Source organism: Sus scrofa, chromosome 14 (genome assembly GCF_054392235.1).
Source record: "Sus scrofa isolate SSC_HxYL_T2T_F1_AM1 chromosome 14, Sscrofa_HxYL_maternal_Yorkshire_Landrace_v2.0, whole genome shotgun sequence".
In the NCBI taxonomy this organism is placed as follows: domain Eukaryota; kingdom Metazoa; phylum Chordata; class Mammalia; order Artiodactyla; family Suidae; genus Sus; species Sus scrofa.
Genome location: NC_139396.1, coordinates 60,902,096 through 60,921,869, shown reverse-complemented (window position 1 = coordinate 60,921,869; position 19,774 = coordinate 60,902,096). Strand labels below are relative to the sequence as shown.

Sequence of the window (19,774 nt, the reverse complement as noted above, 5' to 3'; positions counted from 1 at the left end):
TCAACCCCTAGCCTGGTAACCTCCATATGCTGTGGGTGAGGCCCTAAAAAGATACACACACACATAAAAAAAGAATCAACAATAAAGACAAAACAGGGAGTTCCCGTCGTTGCGCAGTGGTTAACGAATCCGACTAGGAACCATGAGGTTGCGGGTTCGGTCCCTGCCCTTGCTCAGTGGGTTAACGATCCAGCGTTGCCGTGAGCTGTGGTGTAGGTCACAGACGTGGCTCGGATCCCGCATTGCTGTGGCTCTGGCGTAGGCCGGTGGCTGCAGCTCAGATTCGACCCCTAGCCTGGGAACCTCCATATGCCGTGGGAGCGGCCCAAAGAAATAGCAAAAAGACAAAAAAAAAAAAAAAAAAAAAGACAAAACAAAAAGCTAAGTATTCTAGATGAGAGAAGTATACAGAGAGATGACAACTAAAAGCTTATCAGATCCTTAGTAGGATTCTAGTATTTTAAAAAAGTCTAGGAGTTCCCGTCGTGGCGCAGTGGTTAACGAATCCGACTAGGAACCATGAGGTTGCGGGTTCAGTCCCTGCCCTTGCTTAGTGGGTTGGCGATCCAGCGTTGCCATGAGCTGTGGTGTAGGTTGCAGACGCGGCTCGGATCCTGCGTTGCTGTGGCTCTGGTGTAGGCCGGTGGCTACAGCTCCGATGAGACCCCTAGCCTGGGAACCTCCATATGCCGTGGGAGTGGCCCAAAGAAAGAGCAAAAAGCCAAAAAAAAAAAAAAGTCTATAAATGACATAATTGGGATAACCAGGGAAATTTTAATTTGGACATTACAATATTATTGTATCAATATTAAGTATCTTGAGTGTGAAAATTTCTTGAGTATTATGGTTTTGTAGTAGACTGCCCTTGTTCTATCCTGGTGTGTTAAGTATCACAAAGTCTATAGTTTTCTTTCAAATGGTTCAATGAAGAGTGGTCAGGGAGGTAGAGAATGAGAGAAATAAAGCAATTGTAGCAAATCATTAACAAGTGGTGAATCTAGGTAAGGATATCTGGGTCTCATTATACTGTTCTTTTGGCTTTTCTGCAGGTGCATAATTTTTTTCAAAAGCTGGGAAGAGAAAATGAATGAATATAGGATCCATGGAGTTCCCCTGTTGTACAGTGGGTTAAGAATCCAGAAGCTGGGTAGGTCACATCTGCAGCTCAGATTCAATCCCTGGCCTGGAAATTTCCACGTGCCATGAGTGTGGCCAAAAAGAAAAAGCACCACATGGCCAGATTGTTACTTGTGTTTTCTTTATTATTACCATGATGATGCTGGTTTCTTTCTTCTTCTTCTTCTTTTTCTGTAAATTTAATTTGTATGGTCTCAGGACACTCTCACAGTAACTGGAGACCCAAAGGATAATAGAAATAGTCTGAAAGAGGAAAAATTGCAAATTCATCAAAAAGGATTACACTCAAGCTATATATCAGGAACAAAGTTTATGGAACAAATTCTATGCAAACACTTCTTTTATGCAAATCCCTTCAATTTCTCTTCTAACTCTCCATTCACTGATTTCTACAATTACCACACTAATTCAGGTCATCACCTGCTCAGAATACTGTCTTTATTCCTCCTCCCAGCTCTAAACCCATCCTCCATTCAATCCAGTTTCCTTTCACTTTCTGGTAGGAAATAAGGATCTACTAACATCCTTTTCACTGAAGTGGAAAGTCCAAATTTCTAGGCATAGAGTCCCCACCCAACTCTCCATCCAGGTAACATACTGCCTCATCTGCAAACCTTAACTTATATGTAAAGAAATCTCCCCAGTTCATCAGCACATATTCTTATTGTATTAAGTTAGGTGTTTATGTGTCCCCTATGCTACAGTAGGTACATGTACATATACATGCAATTATATCTCATTCACTCATTAAGTATCTCCTAGACACTTACAATATGCCAATCACCAAAACAAAGAATAGTGCCTTCATGAAGCTTACAGACTAATAGGGGAAGAAAAATAAACAAACATGTGACAGAAGTAACAGGGAAAAAAAGATAATGGATTATGAGTGTTTGTGATCTTTCTCTTTTTCTGGCTAAAAAAAGAGTTTTAGAGTTCTCTTGTAGTGCAGCAGGTTAAGGGTCAGGCACTATCACTGCAGTGGCTTGGGTCACTACTGTGGCATAGGTTAAATCCCTGGCCAGGGAACTTGCACATGCCATGAGTGTGGCTAAAAAAGAAGAGAGTTTTGCTACATCGGTTCCCAGATCCTTCTTCATAATGCAGAATTTCAGTAATTAGTGAACAGCAGCAACAAATAAAAAAGCCTGGCAGAATTAAATTACATAGTAGTTGAGTCAAAAAGAAGAATAAAACAGAAAGACCAAGATTTGGAGTAAATATAAGGAATCTTTAGAGATTAGTAAAGTAAATTTCAAGAAGTTTTACCCTAGCATTATGAATGAATTTTCTTGATATTCTTGGAGAGTTCAGAAAATTTAAATTGCTTTTCAATTGATAAAAGCTGGGAGTAGGGGTTAAATTACAGGTAAAGTGCCTATTAAGTGGTATTTCTTTTTAAATTAATCCTGCATACAATGAAGGAAAATTGAGTATTTCAGGAAGAGGAAAACATACCTCAACCAAGAAGACTAGATTTTCTAAAAGAGCAGGATGTGTTTTCAAGTTACCATCTTTAACTTCTAAGAGATCACCTTTACATTTACTGAAGATATCTGAAAACAGAAAAATATTTTGTAGCTTTTCAGCTTTTGTTTTACTATTATTTTTAGGAACACAATTTTTTTTGTCTTTTTGCCTTTTTTTGGGCTGTTCCTGCGGCATATGGAGGTTCCCAGGCTAGGGGTCGAATCCGAGCTGTAGCCACCGGCCTACGCCACAGCCACAGCAACACGGGATCTGAGCCACGTCTGTGACCTACACCACAACTCACGGCAACGCCAGATCATTAACCCACTGAGCAAGGCCAGGGATCGAACCCACAACCTCATGGTTCATAGTCGGATTCGTTAACCACTGAGCCATGACGGGAACTCCTGGAACACAATGTTTAATCTAATAAAGAATAAGCAGTAATAAAGGCTTAATTCAGAAAAGCTCCCCCATATCAATGAACCAAATACCAAAGACTATTTTAAGCTCTTTAAAAAGCTATGTGACTACTGCTCTGTTGCCTTCAAAACATAAAATGTGGACTTATAAATTAAATATTCTAGGATCTAAACATGAGCTAAGCCTTTCCAGACAGGCGTTGGTACAAAATTAAGACCGCAAGTGGATGATTTAAAAGAACTTGCACGATTATAGAGTAAAAGACTAATGTGCATGGTAAAAATGCACCTTCATAACAAATACCACATTTTATTCTCATAATTTTGATCGTCTTTTAATTCTCAGTCCTCATATGAAAAATAAAATACAATATGGTTTACGCTCCTAAAAAGAAAGACCCTTGTAAGTTTAAAATGCACAATAACATATAATGGAAGAATCTAAAGCTGCACACTTGAAAATAACACAATATTGTAAATCAACTATAGTTAAATAAAACAATAATAATTTTTTTAAAATATTTGAGTTGAAAAAAAGCATATGTGTGTGGACACCAAAAGAGACCAATGAGCCTGTTTTCAGAGGTCTAGGAAAACTGCATCAATGTGAATAGATACATAGAATTAACCTAAAAGTGATTGGTAGTAGTATTTTAGAATATAATAATTTTAAGAATTATTCTGGGTGTTGTAAATGTGCTCTGAAATGTTGGCATGTCATTTCAGTGTTTCCATTTTAATTGCTCTTGTAATACTTTGTACAAAAAGGACTTTAGAAAGACTACTTTGGTTGAAAAAAAGGAAAAAAATGATCTGGTCTTATTTTAACATCTATGGAAACACTGGGGATGGAGTTTGTTTGTATAGCTACAATTCAGGATATTTAAATATTAAATTCAGGATATTTAAAATAGTATTGAACAGTTCACAAGAAATTAAGTAAAGGTGGATATTGAAAAACTAATACTTTCTTTCCATGTGACTATTTTGCATACTTTTATCCCCATAATTTAACACCACATTCCTTGTTTTTCTTAAATAAAACAATATTTTGCAAAAAAAAAAAAAAAAAACAAACAAACATGTATAGCCTTTACCAAACAATTTCATTCCTAGGAATTTAATCCCAAGGAAATACTCAAAGAAGTACCCAAACAACTACTTCCCAGGATATTTATTTCAGCATTACCATGCATAATATATTATGCAGTCAGAGCATATAAATAAATATGATTAACTGATACAATACTATGCAATATTCTGTAGCCCTTAAAACAAATGACTTGGTAAGATGTCCAAGATAATAAAAAATTAAAGCCAGAAAAGCATGTATTGTAATTTTTCATATATTAAAAAAATCACTAATATGTATTTATACTATGCATTTATATGACTATTTAGGTGGTATCTAGAAATACAGACTGCAAAGTGTGAACAACACAAACTTACTTCCAAGGGAATGGGACTGGGAAAAGGCAAAAGATCACACCCACTTGTGTACTGTTTTATAATAAATTCCTACTACTTTTGTAATCAAAACTTTTTAAAGTTGGAAACAAGTCTTTAAAAATACCAAAAGTTGGAGTTCCCATTGTGGCTCAGTGGTTAACGAATCCAACTAGGAACCATGAGGTTGCAAGTTCGATCCCTGGCCTTGCTCAGTGGGTTAAGGATCCAGCATTGCTGTGAGCTGCAGTGTAGGTTGCAAACGTGCCTCAGATCCCGCATTGCTGTGGCTGTGGTGTAAGCTGGTGGCTACAGCTCGGATTCAACCCCTAGCCTGGGAACTCCATATGCCTCGGGAGCGGCCCTAGAAAAGACAGAAAAAAAGTTGGAGTTCCCATTGTGGCCCAGTGGTTAGCGAATCTGACTAGGAACCATGAGGATGCGGGTTCCGTCCCTGGCCTTGGCTCAGTGGGTTAAGGATTCAGCGTTGCCATGAGCTGTGGTGTAGGTCGCAGATGCAGCTCGGATCCCGAGTTGCTGTGGCTGCGGTGTAGGCTGGCGGCTACAGCTCCAATTAGACCCCTAGCCTGGAAACCTCCATATGCTGCGGAAGCGGCCCTAGAAAAGGCAAAAAGACAAAAAAAAAAGCTAATGTCAAATAATCAGATACAATATGGGAATCCACAGTGACAACACTTACCTTTTAATTGTTCTAGTAAAGACTTGAGACTATTCTCTACTCGCTCCTGGATCTCCACTGTATCCTCTAAAATTGAAAAACAATGAAAAATTTTCAATTCATTTTTTTTTTAAGTAAGAAGCAAGACCAATACCTGGAAGCAACTTATGGGCAAGGACATTTTCTTTTCTCTTAAGACCCACAAGCATCTAAATTCTATTACTGAGAGAGAGACAGAAAGATAAAGGACAAGAAAAAGAAAAGGTATTAATTACACTTCTACCAAAAGCACTACTTAAAATTTTCAAATACTCTAAAGCCTTATGATTTGAGAAAAGCAAAACATAAAACATGGCCTATAAGGTATTTGTGATGTTCACTGTGTTGGGAGTTTAGAATAAAATCTCTCTGCAAAGTTTAGGCATTCATTTTAAGAATTCTGGAGGAGTTCCCGTCGTGGCGCAGTGGTTAACGAATCCGACTGGGAACTATGAGGTTGCGGGTTCGGTCCCTGCCCTTGCTCAGTGGGTTAATGATCCGGCGTTGCCGTGAGCTGTGGTGTAGGTTGCAGACGCGGCTCGGATCCTGCGTTGCTGTGGCTCTGGCGTAGGCCGGTGGCTACAGCTCCGATTCAATCCCTAGCCTGGGAACCTCCATATGCCGCGGGAGCGGCCCAAGAAATAGCAACAACAACAACAACAAAAGACAAAAAGACAAAAGACAAAAAAAAAAAAAAAAAAAAAAAAGAATTCTTATATAATTGGATTTAGTTACAAAACACAAACAGACACAGAGACAAAAAACAAACTCATGGTTACCAAAGGGGAAAGGAGATGGGAGGGGATTAACAGTTTGGGATTAGCAGACACAAATGACTATATATAAAAGAGAGGAGTCATCTACCATATGATATAGCAATCCTACTCCTAGGCATATATACAGACAAAACTATAATTTAAAAAGATAGGGGCTTCCCTATGTTCACTGCAGCACTATTCACAACAGCTAAGACATGGAAACAACCTAAATGTTCATCGAGAGATGAACGGATTAAGAAGTGGTACACACATATATACAAGGTACCATTCCTTAGCAATTAAAAAAAAAGAACAAAATAATGCCATTTGCAGCAACATGGATGCAACTAGAGATTCTCATACTAAGTGAAGTAGAAAGAAAAAGACAAATACCATATGATATCACTTATATGTGGAACCTAAAATATGCCACAAATGAACCTAGCTACAAAACAGAAAGACTCACAGACATAGAGAACAGGCTTGTGGTTGCCAGGGGGAAGAGGGAAGAGAGTGGGATGGACTGGGAGTTTAGGGTTAATAGATGCAAACTATTACATTTAGAATGGATAAGCAATGAGGTCCTACTGTATAGCACAAGGAACTAGATACAATCTCTTGGGATAGACCATGATGGAAGATAATCTAAGAAAAGGATGTATATATGTACGACTGGGTCACTTTACTGTGCAGAAGAAATTGGTACAACACTGTAAATCAACTATACTTTAATTAAAAAAAAGAAGAAGAGAGTTCTCTTGTGGCACAGCAGATTAAGGATCCAGCATTGTCACTGCAGTGGCTTGGGTCTAGGAACTTCCACATGCTGTGGGTATGGCCAAAACAACCCAAAAAACAAAACAAAACACTAAAAGAGATAACCAACAAGGTCCTACTGTATAGCACAGAGAACTATATTCAATACCCTATAATAAATCATAATGGAAAAGACTTATGTATAAATACATACACATATATGTATAGCCGAATCACTGTACTGTACACCAGAGACTAACACATTACAAATCAACTATACTTCAAGTTTTTAAAAAATTTAAATAAAAAAATGAAAAGAATTCAATCTGAAATCCAAAAATATTTCAATAAATCACAGATTTCTAAAACTTTTGGCCCTAAAAAATGATTTTAAATATGGATCGGACTTAAGCTTCTAAAATAATGTTTTACAACCTGTTAATGGACTTTCTTGTATATTAAACCAGACATACCAAAACAGTCTCCAGTTCACATCTCTTCCAAATTTTTCCAAATATATGAGGTTATAGATATTTTGTTGCATTTATTTTTTAGTGACAAACGCCCCATAAATATACTCATTTAAGTATATACTTACCTAAACCATTGGTGTCCAGCTCATAAATATCACTAACAAGATAAAAAGAACTGGTCTGACACTGAGAACAGCCAGAATTAAGGAATCCAGCCATTCTGGTGGGTACAGGACCAAGAAAAGGATACTGCAAAGGGGAAAAAAGTGATATTCTTTAAATACATTAAAATTTAAAACCATAAAATACAAAATGAGACAACAAGGAACTATAACTATTGGATAAAAATCTATGATTAAGTTTCAATCCACTGATTAGTAAACTAGTAATATCTAAATAATTTTGATGAAAACAGAAACTGTATTTATTTACTGATAGCTCTTAAAAATGTATCATCACAGAAAAAGCTATTTAAAAAAAAAAAAAAAAAGCTCTTTTGGTTTTCCTCACTATCCAGTTTGGATACTGAGGAAGGACCTGTAATTCCCCAAGTTTAAAATGTTTTTGTCTTTTTTGGAAGTTCCCATTGTGACTCAGCTGGTTATGAACCTGACGAGTACCCATGAGGATGTGGTTCAATCCCTGGTCTCACTCAATGGGGTAAGAATCTGGTGTTGCTATGAGCTGTGGAGTGGGTTTCGGACTAGGGTAGGATCCTGCATTGCTATGGCTGTGCCAGCTGTATGTCCAATTCGATCCCCAGCCTGGGAACTTCCACATGCCACAAGTGCAGCCCTAAAAAGCCAAAAAAAAAAGAAAGGGGGGGGGGTCATGTGATGGTAAACACACACTGATGATACCTGAATTTCCTTCTCAATAAATCGCTTTCCAGTCTCCAAGGCCACCTCCAGCTGTTGAAGGAGCAAACGGAGAATATCAATCCGGGAGGAAACTCCATTCTCAGTGGTCTTCTCTGAGTTCTTTGGCCCAACAGAGTGGTTAAGACTTGGAAGTCCACTGATCAGCCTCAAGGTTAAGGAACGGATTCTTAACCACATTGTCTCCTCCTCCAAGGAAAGTTTCTTATGTTCTTCAGAAACATCCCTTTAAAAGAAACATCCCCAAACCATCCATTTTACTCATGTTGTCTTTTTTTTGTAGCATTTTTGTTTTCTTTCTTTCTTGGCCACACCTATGGCATATGGAAGTTCCCAGGCCAAGGACTGAATCCAAGCCAGGAGCTGCAACTTATGCCACAGTTCCACCAATGCTGGATCCTTAACACCACAGAGACAATGCCAGGTCATTAATCCACTGTGCCACAGTGGGAACTTCTCATTCTGCCTTTAAATCTTTCAAAGTTTGGAGTTTGCCATCATGGCTCAGCAGGTTAGGAACCCAACTAGCATCCATGAGGATGCAAGTTTGACCCCTGGACTCCCTCAGTGGGTTAAGGATCCAGCGTCATCACAAGCTGCAGCACAAGTTGCAGATGTGGCTTGGATCTGGCATTGCTGAGGCTGTGGCATAGGCCACTGGCTATGGTATAGGTGGGTGAGTGCAGCTCCAATTTGACCTCTAGCCTGGGAATCTTCATATGCTGCGGATGCAGCCCTAAAAAAACACCCCCCAAAAAAATCTTTTCAAGATAAATTTTATCAGTCAAGATGCCTTTGAATGGTTCCAGCTTTCATTTAATAGCTGAATGATCCTGAACAAAGCAAAATTATCCAAGTCTCCATTTTGGTATTCATAAAATAAGAAAGATAACCTAGCTAATAGGTCATTTTCCCCATAAATGAAACTTACTTTTCTAATGATAAAATACATAATACAAAAAATTCAAACAAAAGTTAAAAAATAGAAAATGTGCCCTGATAACTAAGAACATACAATATTAACATGCTTGATACAAATCCTTTCAGACTTTTGCAATACAGATACACAAAAATGAACTAAAAATATTTACATAATTTATTTTAAACAAATAAAATGAGTTCATAGTATTTATATTATTTTGCAAATTGCATCTTTTTATGACAGTCTGTGCAGAAGAGTTAACACAGCCTGAAAGAGAATGGATGTGTTTATATGTATAACTGAATCAATGTTGTAGAGCAGAAATTATTATCACAACTTTATAAATCAACTATATTTCCTTTTTTTTTTGTCTTTTGTCTTTTTAGAGCTGCACCCACGGCATATGGAGGTTCCCAGGCTAGGGGGTCTACTCAGAACTATAGCTGCCGGCCTATGCCAGAGCCACAGCAATGAGGGATCCGAGCCGCGTCTGCGACCTACACCACAGCTCATGGCAACACCAGATCCTTAACCCACTAAGCAAGGCCAGGAATAGAACCCACAACCTCATGGTTCCTAGTCAGATTCATTTCCAATGTGCCACGAAGGGAACTCCTAAATCAACTATACTTCAATAAAACTTTAAACAATGGGGAAGGAGTTCCTGCTGTGATGCAGGGAAATGAATCCAACTAGTATCCATGAGGATGTGGGTTCAATATATGGCCTTGCTCAATGGGTCAGGGATCCCATGTTGCTGTGAGCTGTGGTGTAGGTCAAAGATGAGACTTGGATCCTACAGCTCCTGTGTTGCTGTGGTGTGGTGTAGGCCAGCAGCTGTAGCTCCAATTCGACCCCTAGCCTGGGAACTTCCATATGCAGCGGGTATGGCCCCAAAAAGAAAAAACAAAAATGGGGGGAAGAAAAGAGTTAACGGAGCAAGCCTGAGGCTCTAATTTTAGAACAGCCTATTTGCAAGGCTAGCCCTTGGCTGATGTCTGGGAACTTGGTGTGCCAACCATTCCCTAAATGATAAGAGTGGCTCACTGTGTCTATACTGTTTGTACATACTGTGTAGTATAGAGTGAACTGTGCTTTCCTTCAGGGACTCTGAAATGCTGGTACATGCTAGATAGAGGGTGCCTACATAACCAGCCAACCAGCCAATGAAAACCCTGGGCACCAAATTTCTAATGGGCTTTTCTGGGCAGAAATATTGCACATTTTCCACTACTAGAGAAAGGAGTGCATTTAGTACGTTCCTTCATAGGAGGAGAAAACACTGAAAATCTGTGCATGGAATTCCCCAAAATCTACCTGTACTGATGCTGTCATGTATCCTTTCGTTATAAGAAACCTCAGGGAGTTCCCATCATGGCGCAGTGGTTAATGAATCTGACTAGGAACCATGAGGTTTCGGGTTCAATCCCTGGCCTTGCTCAGTGGGTTACGGATCCGGCATTGTCGTGAGCTGTGGTATAGGTTGCAGACGCGGCTCAGATCCCAAGGTGCTGTGGCTCTGGCATAGGCCGGTGGCTACAGCTCCAATTAGACCCCTAGCCTGGGAGCCTTCATATGCCATGGGAGCAGCCCAAGAAAAGGCAAAAAGACAAAAAAAAGAAACCTCAGATGTGAGAACAACTATACGTTTAATCCCATGAGTACTAGCAAATTACTAATGTGGTCTTGGCAACCTCCAAATCACAGCATATTCAGAACCATGTTATATACATGTCTCTGCATGTTTGTTCACTTATTCCCTAGTTTCAACCTTTCTAGAAGTGGATCTGCTGACTTAAATGGAATACAGCATTTTCAATCTTGACACACATCACTAAATTTCCCTATAGGAATCTTATATAGTTTTATGCCATGTAAATGCACAACAGCCATTTTCCCATAACCTTACTGAGAACAAGGGTTAATCTTGTTTTATCCAATACATAAAATCTTTGAATGATAGATTAAAAAACAAATCTTGGAGTTCCCGTCGTGGCGCAGTGGTTAACGAATCCGACTAGGAACCATGAGGTTGCGGGTTCGGTCCCTGCCCTTGCTCAGTGGGTTAACGATCCGGCGTTGCCGTGAGCTGTGGTGTAGGTTGCAGACGCGGCTCGGATCCCGCATTGCTGTGGCTCTGGCGTAGGCCGGTGGCTATAGCTCCAATTAGACCCCTAGCCTGGGAATCTCCATATGCCGCGGAAGCGGCCCAAGAAATAGCAAAAGACAAAAACAAAAAAACAAATCTTTACTGCTTTTCTTTGAACTTCCTATTAAATTCTTTGCCCCTTTTGTTTTTTAGTTTTCTTCTGTGGATTTACTGAGTTCCTTCTATATACGAAGGATATTGATATATATGATTTACCAGATACCTCTAGAATTTGTTAACAAATTTACTTCTATCTAGAAGGCTAACATTTAGAGGTCAAATCCTTTGTTTCCAGATCTGATGTAATGATAAGAGAGCTTTTCCCAACCATTTAAAACATTTTTTATATTTTCTTTTAGAATGTCTAAGTTTTGGGAGTTCCCGTTGTGATGCAGTGGAAACAAATCCAACTAGGAACCGTGAGGCTGCAGATTTGATCCCTGGCCTCGCTCAGTGGGTTAAGGATCCGGCATTGCCGTCAGCTGTGGTGTAGGTCGCAGATGTGGCACAGATCTGGCCACAGATTCTCATTTTTTAAAAATTAATTGCTCAGGGTTAAATTCCAGTTACCTGTCTTTTGGATCCCAGCTGAAGAAAACATTTAAGTCTCTGTTGTCTCTCAAGGCTTCCCATGGAATGTCATCTTCTTCTGGCCGAAGATTCATTGACTTTATACTTTCTGCTAAGCTGGTTGATCTGTGATATAGAAAATTTATTTAAGTATTATTCATAGTAAAATAGCCATGAAAACATATTAGCCTGGACTTTGTTTTACTAAATAGAAAGAAAAGGAAAGAAGAGTGATAGAAGAAAGGAAGGCTTTACTATCAAGAAGTAAAAGCTCATATAAGGTGAAATAAAATCAAGTTCTGATCATACTGGCCTGCTACACAGTAAGAGAAAGGCATCTGGGGGCCCAGCCAATATAAAGTCCACCAGCATTAATTCCTTAACACTATGTTTGTAGGGAATGGAGAAACTTGTAAACACAATATGGACCAGGGATAACAACCATGGCCTAGCTGGATTCTGGATGGTACCTGGGATGGTGCTGGCAGTACTCTATCATTTCTCTATGACAGGCACCTTCCCCTTTCTTACCTGTTCCCTCCTACTTTTCTCCCTCATTTTTCCTTTTTTTAATTAATTAATTTATTTATTTTTATTTTTCCTTAGTTTAAACCCACTAATGGCACCCATGAGGCTCATCAATGGCTCTCAGCACCTAATCTAATCCCCTAGTTCCTTCTAAGCTCTTGTGAAATACTTACATATTTGCTTCAAGTAGAAGGTCTAACAACATCCTTTCAGTACGGACTTGTGCAAAATGAAGGGAATTATTCAGCCTGTTCCTAAAAGCGATAAACTCTGGGATCTTCTCAAATGCACCATATTTGTAAGCTTGAATAATATATTCTGAGGTCTGGGAAGGAAAGACATCACCTTGGTATAAGTATTTCACAGGTCAGGCAATGAAGACGAACCTTGCCAGACAAAACAAAACAACACTCAAACTCAAATTAAGATGCTGAATCTAATCTTTAAAGTTCTTGGACACCAAACAGAATATTAGCTTTTCTTCCCCCCTTTCTTTTTTTGGCTGCCCCATGGCATATAGAGTTCCTGGGGCAGGGATCAGATCCGGGCTGCAGTTGTGACCTATGCCACAGCTGCAACAATGCGGGGTCCTTTAACCCGCTGTGCCTAAACCTGTATCCCAGCAATCCAAAGATGCCGTCGATCCCATTTCATCGCAGCAGAACTCCAGAATATTAGCTTTTTAAAATGTTATTTTTCTTCTATCCTATACTAGAGTCAAGTATCTTCTTTTTTATTTTTGTTTATTTTTGTTTGTTTGTTCAAGTATCTTCTTTACTAATATTACTACTAATAATACCCAGCTGCTACTACAACTACACAGACTTTCTCCTAGCAGTTATATCTTTCAATTCAACGGGACTAAAGGTTTTGTTATACCACATCAGTCAAAAATTTAGTTAGTGCCATTGTGGAAGGGATATTACTCCATGTTTTTCTGCATCTAAGATAAACTTTGTTTTATACACCAGAATACTATAACCCTCCCACCACCACCACAAATAAAAATCACTCTCCTTCAAAAAAAAAGATAGGTCCTCTTGGTTTTATTTACTTCTGAATAATGTATCACTAACACAGGGCATATGTACAATACATCAAGATACAAGACACAAAACAAAAACCTATAAAAAGTCATGTCATAAACTATTCTGAGGACAAAGAGAATTAAAAAACCAGGTTACCTGTCCATCCAAATTACTATGCTAGAAAACTCCATAAACAAGTAAGTAAACACTCGCATGTGCTTTAATTAGATTAATACATGTATACAGAAGAAACATGAACAGAGATAAGATAAAGAATTCTAAACAGAAATTCTAGCACAATAGAAGAAAATCTTAGGGAAGAACTTTTCATGGGTATGGGCCTATGCCATCAGGATCCAAAGTCAGAAGGGCACCCTTTTGGGCAAGGAAAACGTTAAGCTCAAAGCTGATGTCTGTCCCAAAGATCCTTTCTAGAAAAGCCAATGTTTTTGCACAGCCTCAGTCAGCTCTGCCCCCATCTCCACTATGACCAAATAATTTGCCCAGTAGGAAAATAGGCCAATAGTCAACAACATACCCTCTGATACACAGCCTCGCAGGGTTCATTTCAGGCCGCGGGATTGCGCCACGGGCGCTAATTCAACTGCATTCGATGCGGCTTTTAAACCCCCATGGGACACCTCGGCGAGCTGTTTGCCTGCAGTATCTGGAGAAATTAAAGACGGACGGACACAAGAAAATTAAAAAGATTACTTGTGATCCTGCAGGTTTAAAGAAGGACTATCCGAAAAAGCTCAAATGTATCTTTTAGCTTGATTAAAGGACAGTGATATGCCCAATTAAGAAGAGGCCAGGATACCCTTAACACGTATGCCTATCCGATGGCCTCTTGGCTTGGAAAACATAGCAAGGTTTACCATCAGCCCTTGCAATAGGAACTTACAGTCTGAAAAAACCAGCTGGTTAGGAACATGTGATCCAGCAACTAATGAGGATAAAAATTTGACTTTGGAGACCCCAATCGAATTTATTAATTACAGTTCCAAAGTATGCTATTATGACTAAAGGAAAGAACCCAGCCTTACCAAGCTTAGAGAAAGATTTAACTTCTGAGTGGTCCATGGAATACCACTTTAGAAAAAAGGCAAGCAAAAAATAAGGGGCCACAAAAAGGGAATGCAATCCTTTAACAAACTAAGAAGGTACCTATAGTTCTCTGGCTTCTCTAAGACAGTCCTCCTTTAATACTGCAGTAAAGTATCACTGCAGAGCTAGAAAAGGGTCTGTGCAGCTATCAATAGGACAAGGGCTGAGGAAGTAATATGATCTGAAGAAACAACGCCTATTGGAACTGCAGGCAAAACTGGAAGCCATGAGTACTTTAAAGACTTTGGAATATCAGAGAATGTTGTCCGTACCCATTTCTACTCATTTATGCACCAATGAGGCTACTTAGATCCCATATGAATTCCTGAAATGAACCCTGTTCACTGTAAAAATTATCAAAATACATGGACTTAAACCCTTGAATAATGATCTCCATGAATAAGTAAAACAGAGACTATTAAAGGCAATTTTTAAAAAGTATAAATATGTAAATAACGTTTGGAGATATGTACATCTAAGCTCTAATTTTTGTATTATAAAAATCTATTCCAAAGTAAGATGACAGCAGGCAATGACCTTACCAGAAAGAAAATCCCTATGCAGGCCTTCCAAATATAACTTTCAATCCCACAGCACAAAGCTTCACAAAGCAGATTTTCCATTTAAAGGGTAGGTGTTCTTTCAAAGAGCTAGCTAGGAATTGAAATACATAAGCCACTCAGGGAAAAACCATCTAGGGATGCCGAAAACTACCACAAATAAAGATATAGAGCACAGATCTTTAGCTTTCCAGAGAGATATTTCTAATACCATCAGAAGGTTTAAACATACACACTACATACATACTACACTAGACATCTAACACAACAACTGTGATCTTTTTTAGCTTCAAACTCCTATGGTCCACATCACAGTCTCCATTTTCCTACTCTGGGACTTGGGCTAGGCATTACAGTTTAAGGTGTGTTTTCCTTGCTGTATTATGCTTTGCTTTTGACCAGGACCTCTCCTCTCATCCTCAATTACCTACTTTAATGTGATTAAATAGCTCTTTTCTTAGGAGTAATAAAAATAAATTTTAAGCAGAGTCCTAGTCCCGGATTAATAAAATGATTTAATTTTATCAGCTTCGGCATTATGCACATTCAGATGAATTAGTCACTGCTGACACACACAACCATCAGCAAAACATCAAACTGGGGTACAAAAAGCCACTGAGGACAACATGCCCTCTCAAATCACTCCTGAGGATCTCCTTTCCCTATTACAATACTTTTTGTTGCTTTGTTTTGTGTGTGTGTTGTTTTCCAAACAATCTAGAAGAACAATATAGCTCTTCTAAAATGCTGAATGATTGTGAGGGGGGAGAGAGTGGAAGGGAGGGGAGAGGCAGTGGCATGGACTGGGAGTTTGGGGTTAGGAGATGCAAACTATTATATTTAGAATGAATAAGTAATGAGGTCCTTCTGTACAGCACAGGGGACTATATCCAGTCTCTTGGGATAGACCATGATGGAAGATAATATAAGAAAAGGAATGTGTGTGTGTGTGTGTGTGTGTGTGTGCGTGTGTGTGTGTGTGACTGGGTCACTTTGCTGTCCAGCAGAAACTGGTACAACACTGTAAATCAACTAAGATACTTTAATTAAAAAAAATTATAAAAATGCTGGATGACTGAAAACTGGAGTAAAACCAACCATCAGGCTTGGATTAACCCCTTACTTACTCCCCCACTACCAACTCAAAGCTATTGGAGAAACAAAACTTTGAAAAGGATTCTTCAGTATATCAAATGTTTTCAATAACCTCTTCCTTAGAAATACAGTAATGAGAGCCAGAATGATGAAATTTGAAATACACTTTTCTTTTGATTTTTGTTTTGTTAATGAAACTTCAAGAGGTTTCAGAGATACTTGAACACACAGTGAAAACTCACAGATTTACAACTCAACTGCCCACTCACACTAGGAAAATTTTTTATTTTTATTTATTTTTACCACCACACCCAGCCCAGGATGGAACCCCAGCCTCAGCAGCAATCAGAGCCACAACAGAGACAATACTGATCCTTAACCCACTGTGCCACAGTGCAAACTCCAACACTAGGTTTTTTCTTTCTCCTTTTTGTTTTTCCTTTTTACAGCTGTACCTGCAGCATATGGAAGTTCCCAGGCTAGGGGTAAAACTGGAGTTGCAGGTGCAGACCTACACCACAGCCATAGCAATCACAGATCGAAGCCACATCTGCAACCCACACCACAGCCTGCGGCAAAACCAGACCCTTAACCCACTGAGTGAGGCCAGGGACTGAACCTGCATCCTCACAGACATTATGTTGGGTTCTTAACCCACTAAGCCACAAGGGAAACTCCCCAACACTAGATTTTAGACTCAAGGTACTAGAGATGCCCTTCTGATATCAAAGCAGGGCCAGCTCCTTCTGAGGCATATGTTCAAATGCTCATACCCACTTCCATCTCTCCTTGACCAGAAACTAGGGCACAAAATGAGGTTTGAACAGACATACTATCCCGTCAGGAAGTAGAGTCATGGGGGGGAGGGAAAAGAGTTCAAAAGTCAACTAATGATGCCAAGGTCAACACCATGTGCTATATCAGCCTTCTAGATCATGCCCTGGAGTATGTCAGAACATAATTATCACAAGCTGAGAAAAACAAACCTACATTCTCTTGCTCAGAAATGCTTTTGCCCAGATCTGGCTTTTTATTTAATATACCCCCCCCCAAAGAATTAGATGGAAGATAAATTAAGCATAGCTGTCACAGTTACAAAGGTTTTGTAAAAAAAAAAAAAAAAAAACCTCATAAGTGTGTGCCAAGAAGAACCAGAAACCTTCTTTGCCAAATTTCTTAGTTACTGTTATACCATGAAAATGGAACACAGTGGGCAGATATCTGGCATGACCAAATTCCAGGTGATGAGTCTTAGAAGCACATGAGAACCAAGGAAGTAGTGACCATTATAGAGACAACACTTTCTTCACATATGTTCCTGGATGGTTTTGCATAGCTCATCAACTGAGTATAGATCATATATGGTTTTCCCACAAATATTTCTGCCTAAATGACAAGTAGAGACCAAGTCAGCCTGCAGTGAAAAATATGGTGCAAATCCCATCCTTTCATTATGGCACAAAAAAGCTCTATTTATTGCTACTTTAAAAAACATACTATTGACCTAAGTTTCTTTAAATGTCCTTCAACTGGTCGATTTTTATAATTCTAAGAAAATATTAGTGTACTCTCTGTTGGTAAAGAGCACTGTGATTATAAACATTACATAGATAAAAGTAACAGAGAACAGCTGCTACTGAAGAACCATATATGGCATCCTCTGCTATAAATTCTTATGGGCTATTTCTTATGCCCTTAGAAAGTCTCTCAGAGATTAAAAGACAGACCGAAGAGGCATAACACTTCCTACTCTGCTAATACCCAATTTTAAATGCACCTTTGCACAGATTCTGTTAAACATACCCATTCTAACAACCATGAATAACTCTTTACCTTTACCTAACAGCCTTAGCCAGTAAGCTATGGTCTAAGGGCACTAGGCCTTGGTGCACTTCAACACATGCACTTGTGACCAGAGGGAAGATGCTCTCTGAATCATGTGCATTCAGCAGGCAAGATCATATTTCAAAAAATTTTTTTCACTTACATCTTTCTGGTTGGAGTGGAAAAACCTGAGCGCGAAGTTACAGGATTGGGATGCAGCAGCATACTGACCTAGGGATTCGGCGTATCGAGTCAAAAGATAACTAGGTTGGAAGGAAAGAAAAAAAATGTTATACCTACTCACCTCTAGCATCAAGTAGTACAATTCAAATTATTACGGTAGAGAAATAGCTACGCACATGAAAAGTTAAAACATCCTGCCATAAAAATTATACAATTCACAGACTCAAATTTTTAAAAACAGCAAAGTTAATTCAGTTTTGTGGGAGACCTAAAACTCTATGCCACACTTTTTTACACTCAGATGATTAATGGAACACAAATTGTTAGAGAACAGAATGCTCTCCTCCTAAAACAGCTCTGTAGGGAGTTACTACCACTGTGGTTCAGCGGTAACAAACCTGACTAGCATCCATGAGGACGTGGGTTTTTTGATCCCTGGCCTCACTCGGTCAGTTATGGATCTGGCCTGTGAGCTGTAGTGTAGGTTGCAGACATGGCTCACATTTGGTGTTGCTGTGGCTATGGCGTAGGCGGGAAGCTCTGATTGGACCCCTAGCCTGGGAACCTCCAATATGCAGTGAATGCAGCCCTAAAAGGATAAAAATAAATAAATAAGTAAAACAGCTCTGTAGCACATGGAGAAAATATTCTTGATTCATCACAAAAAATAATCAAAATACAAATTTAAAGGATCTCTGAGATCTAAACAAATAAAGTACATGCGTCAACCTCAACTGCGAGGAGGAAGCAGACTTCAAAACAAGGCATGTTAAGAAAAAGAGCTCGAAGTATACAACTACTGTATCTGGGGAAAACCATTTCTAAATCATACCAAAAAAAAGTTGGGGGGCATACCCATGGCACGTGGAAGTTCCCAGGTCAGGGATGGAACCCATGCCACAGCAGTGACCTGAGCCACAGCAGTGACATCAGGTCCTTAACCCATTGGGCCAAAAGGGAACTCCTAAACCGTACAAATTTAAAATTACTACAAAATGTTGAGAGATATAAAACTCTTTCTGCTTTGAAATGGATCATAACAGGTGATTATTTAATCTAAAAAGCTTAATACTTTTCTGCTAAAGTCGAAATGTTACAGTTCCACATATGAGGACCTCACACTGCTATCATTATTCAGAGTATATACTACCAACCCAATGGTGTCATGCTGGATATGCTTAGCATCAAGGCTAGAGTACAGATCCACCACTGGTTCAAATGCCCCCAGCATACAGTAGATTCGAACAAGCAGCAATTTGAATTGAGCATTGGAAGGGCTGTGGGTTAATCCCTCTTCCAACAAAGTCAGGGCCTGCCACACAGTGGTCTCATCACCTAGAATCAAAATATAATAGCATTATCCACAGATCTTGATAGCAAATGGAAGTTTCTCAAAAACGAAAGACAAAAATTACTGACATCATCACCTCCCCTAACTTTTTCTAAGAATGAGCTTGGGTGACAGAGAACCAATTTTAGATACACACCCGTAAGCAAAATAAGGAATTTCCCTGAATAGACAGCTTCTCAATAGTTACCTCAGTTCTTAAACCTGCATCTACAAAAGTGATGCAAACTTATAAACTGAGATGTTTGGAATCTCATAGGATCCTAGACTCTGAGAAGAAATGGACTTTGAAGGAGAACTAGAATTCACCAATCTTCCCAGTACAAGATTTTTCTCTACAAGACCCCAGACAGACGGCTTCTCTAAACATTTTTCTTCCACATATAACGCTACTAATAGGAT

At 39.1% G+C, this 19,774-nt stretch overlaps 1 protein-coding gene across 5 annotated transcripts in view; it reads right to left on the bottom strand.

Annotated features, from left to right (window-relative positions):
• The window catches only part of NAA25 (N-alpha-acetyltransferase 25, NatB auxiliary subunit), a 75,839-nt gene that overhangs the window by 13,181 nt on the left and 42,884 nt on the right, over nt 1–19,774 (bottom strand). For 2 of the 5 annotated variants that reach the window (XR_014826916.1, XM_021074209.2), the window contains exons 14-22: nt 19,179–19,359; nt 18,005–18,104; nt 12,401–12,552; nt 11,700–11,825; nt 8,041–8,284; nt 7,306–7,429; nt 5,176–5,241; nt 2,596–2,693; nt 1,270–1,380 (exon numbers count right to left, since the gene is read on the bottom strand). Coding sequence is in view for 1 of the 5 variants with exons in the window: in XM_021074209.2 (XP_020929868.1) it covers nt 1,270–1,380; nt 2,596–2,693; nt 5,176–5,241; nt 7,306–7,429; nt 8,041–8,284; nt 11,700–11,825; nt 12,401–12,552; nt 18,005–18,104; nt 19,179–19,359 (1,202 nt within the window). In the remaining 4 variants the exon portion in view is untranslated. Of the gene's footprint in view, nt 1–1,269; nt 1,381–2,595; nt 2,694–5,175; nt 5,242–7,305; nt 7,430–8,040; nt 8,285–11,699; nt 11,826–12,400; nt 12,553–13,793; nt 13,923–18,004; nt 18,105–19,174; nt 19,360–19,774 lie in introns of those variants that run through there. The other 3 variants (XR_014826918.1, XR_014826917.1, XR_014826919.1) reach the window with 3 other exon arrangements.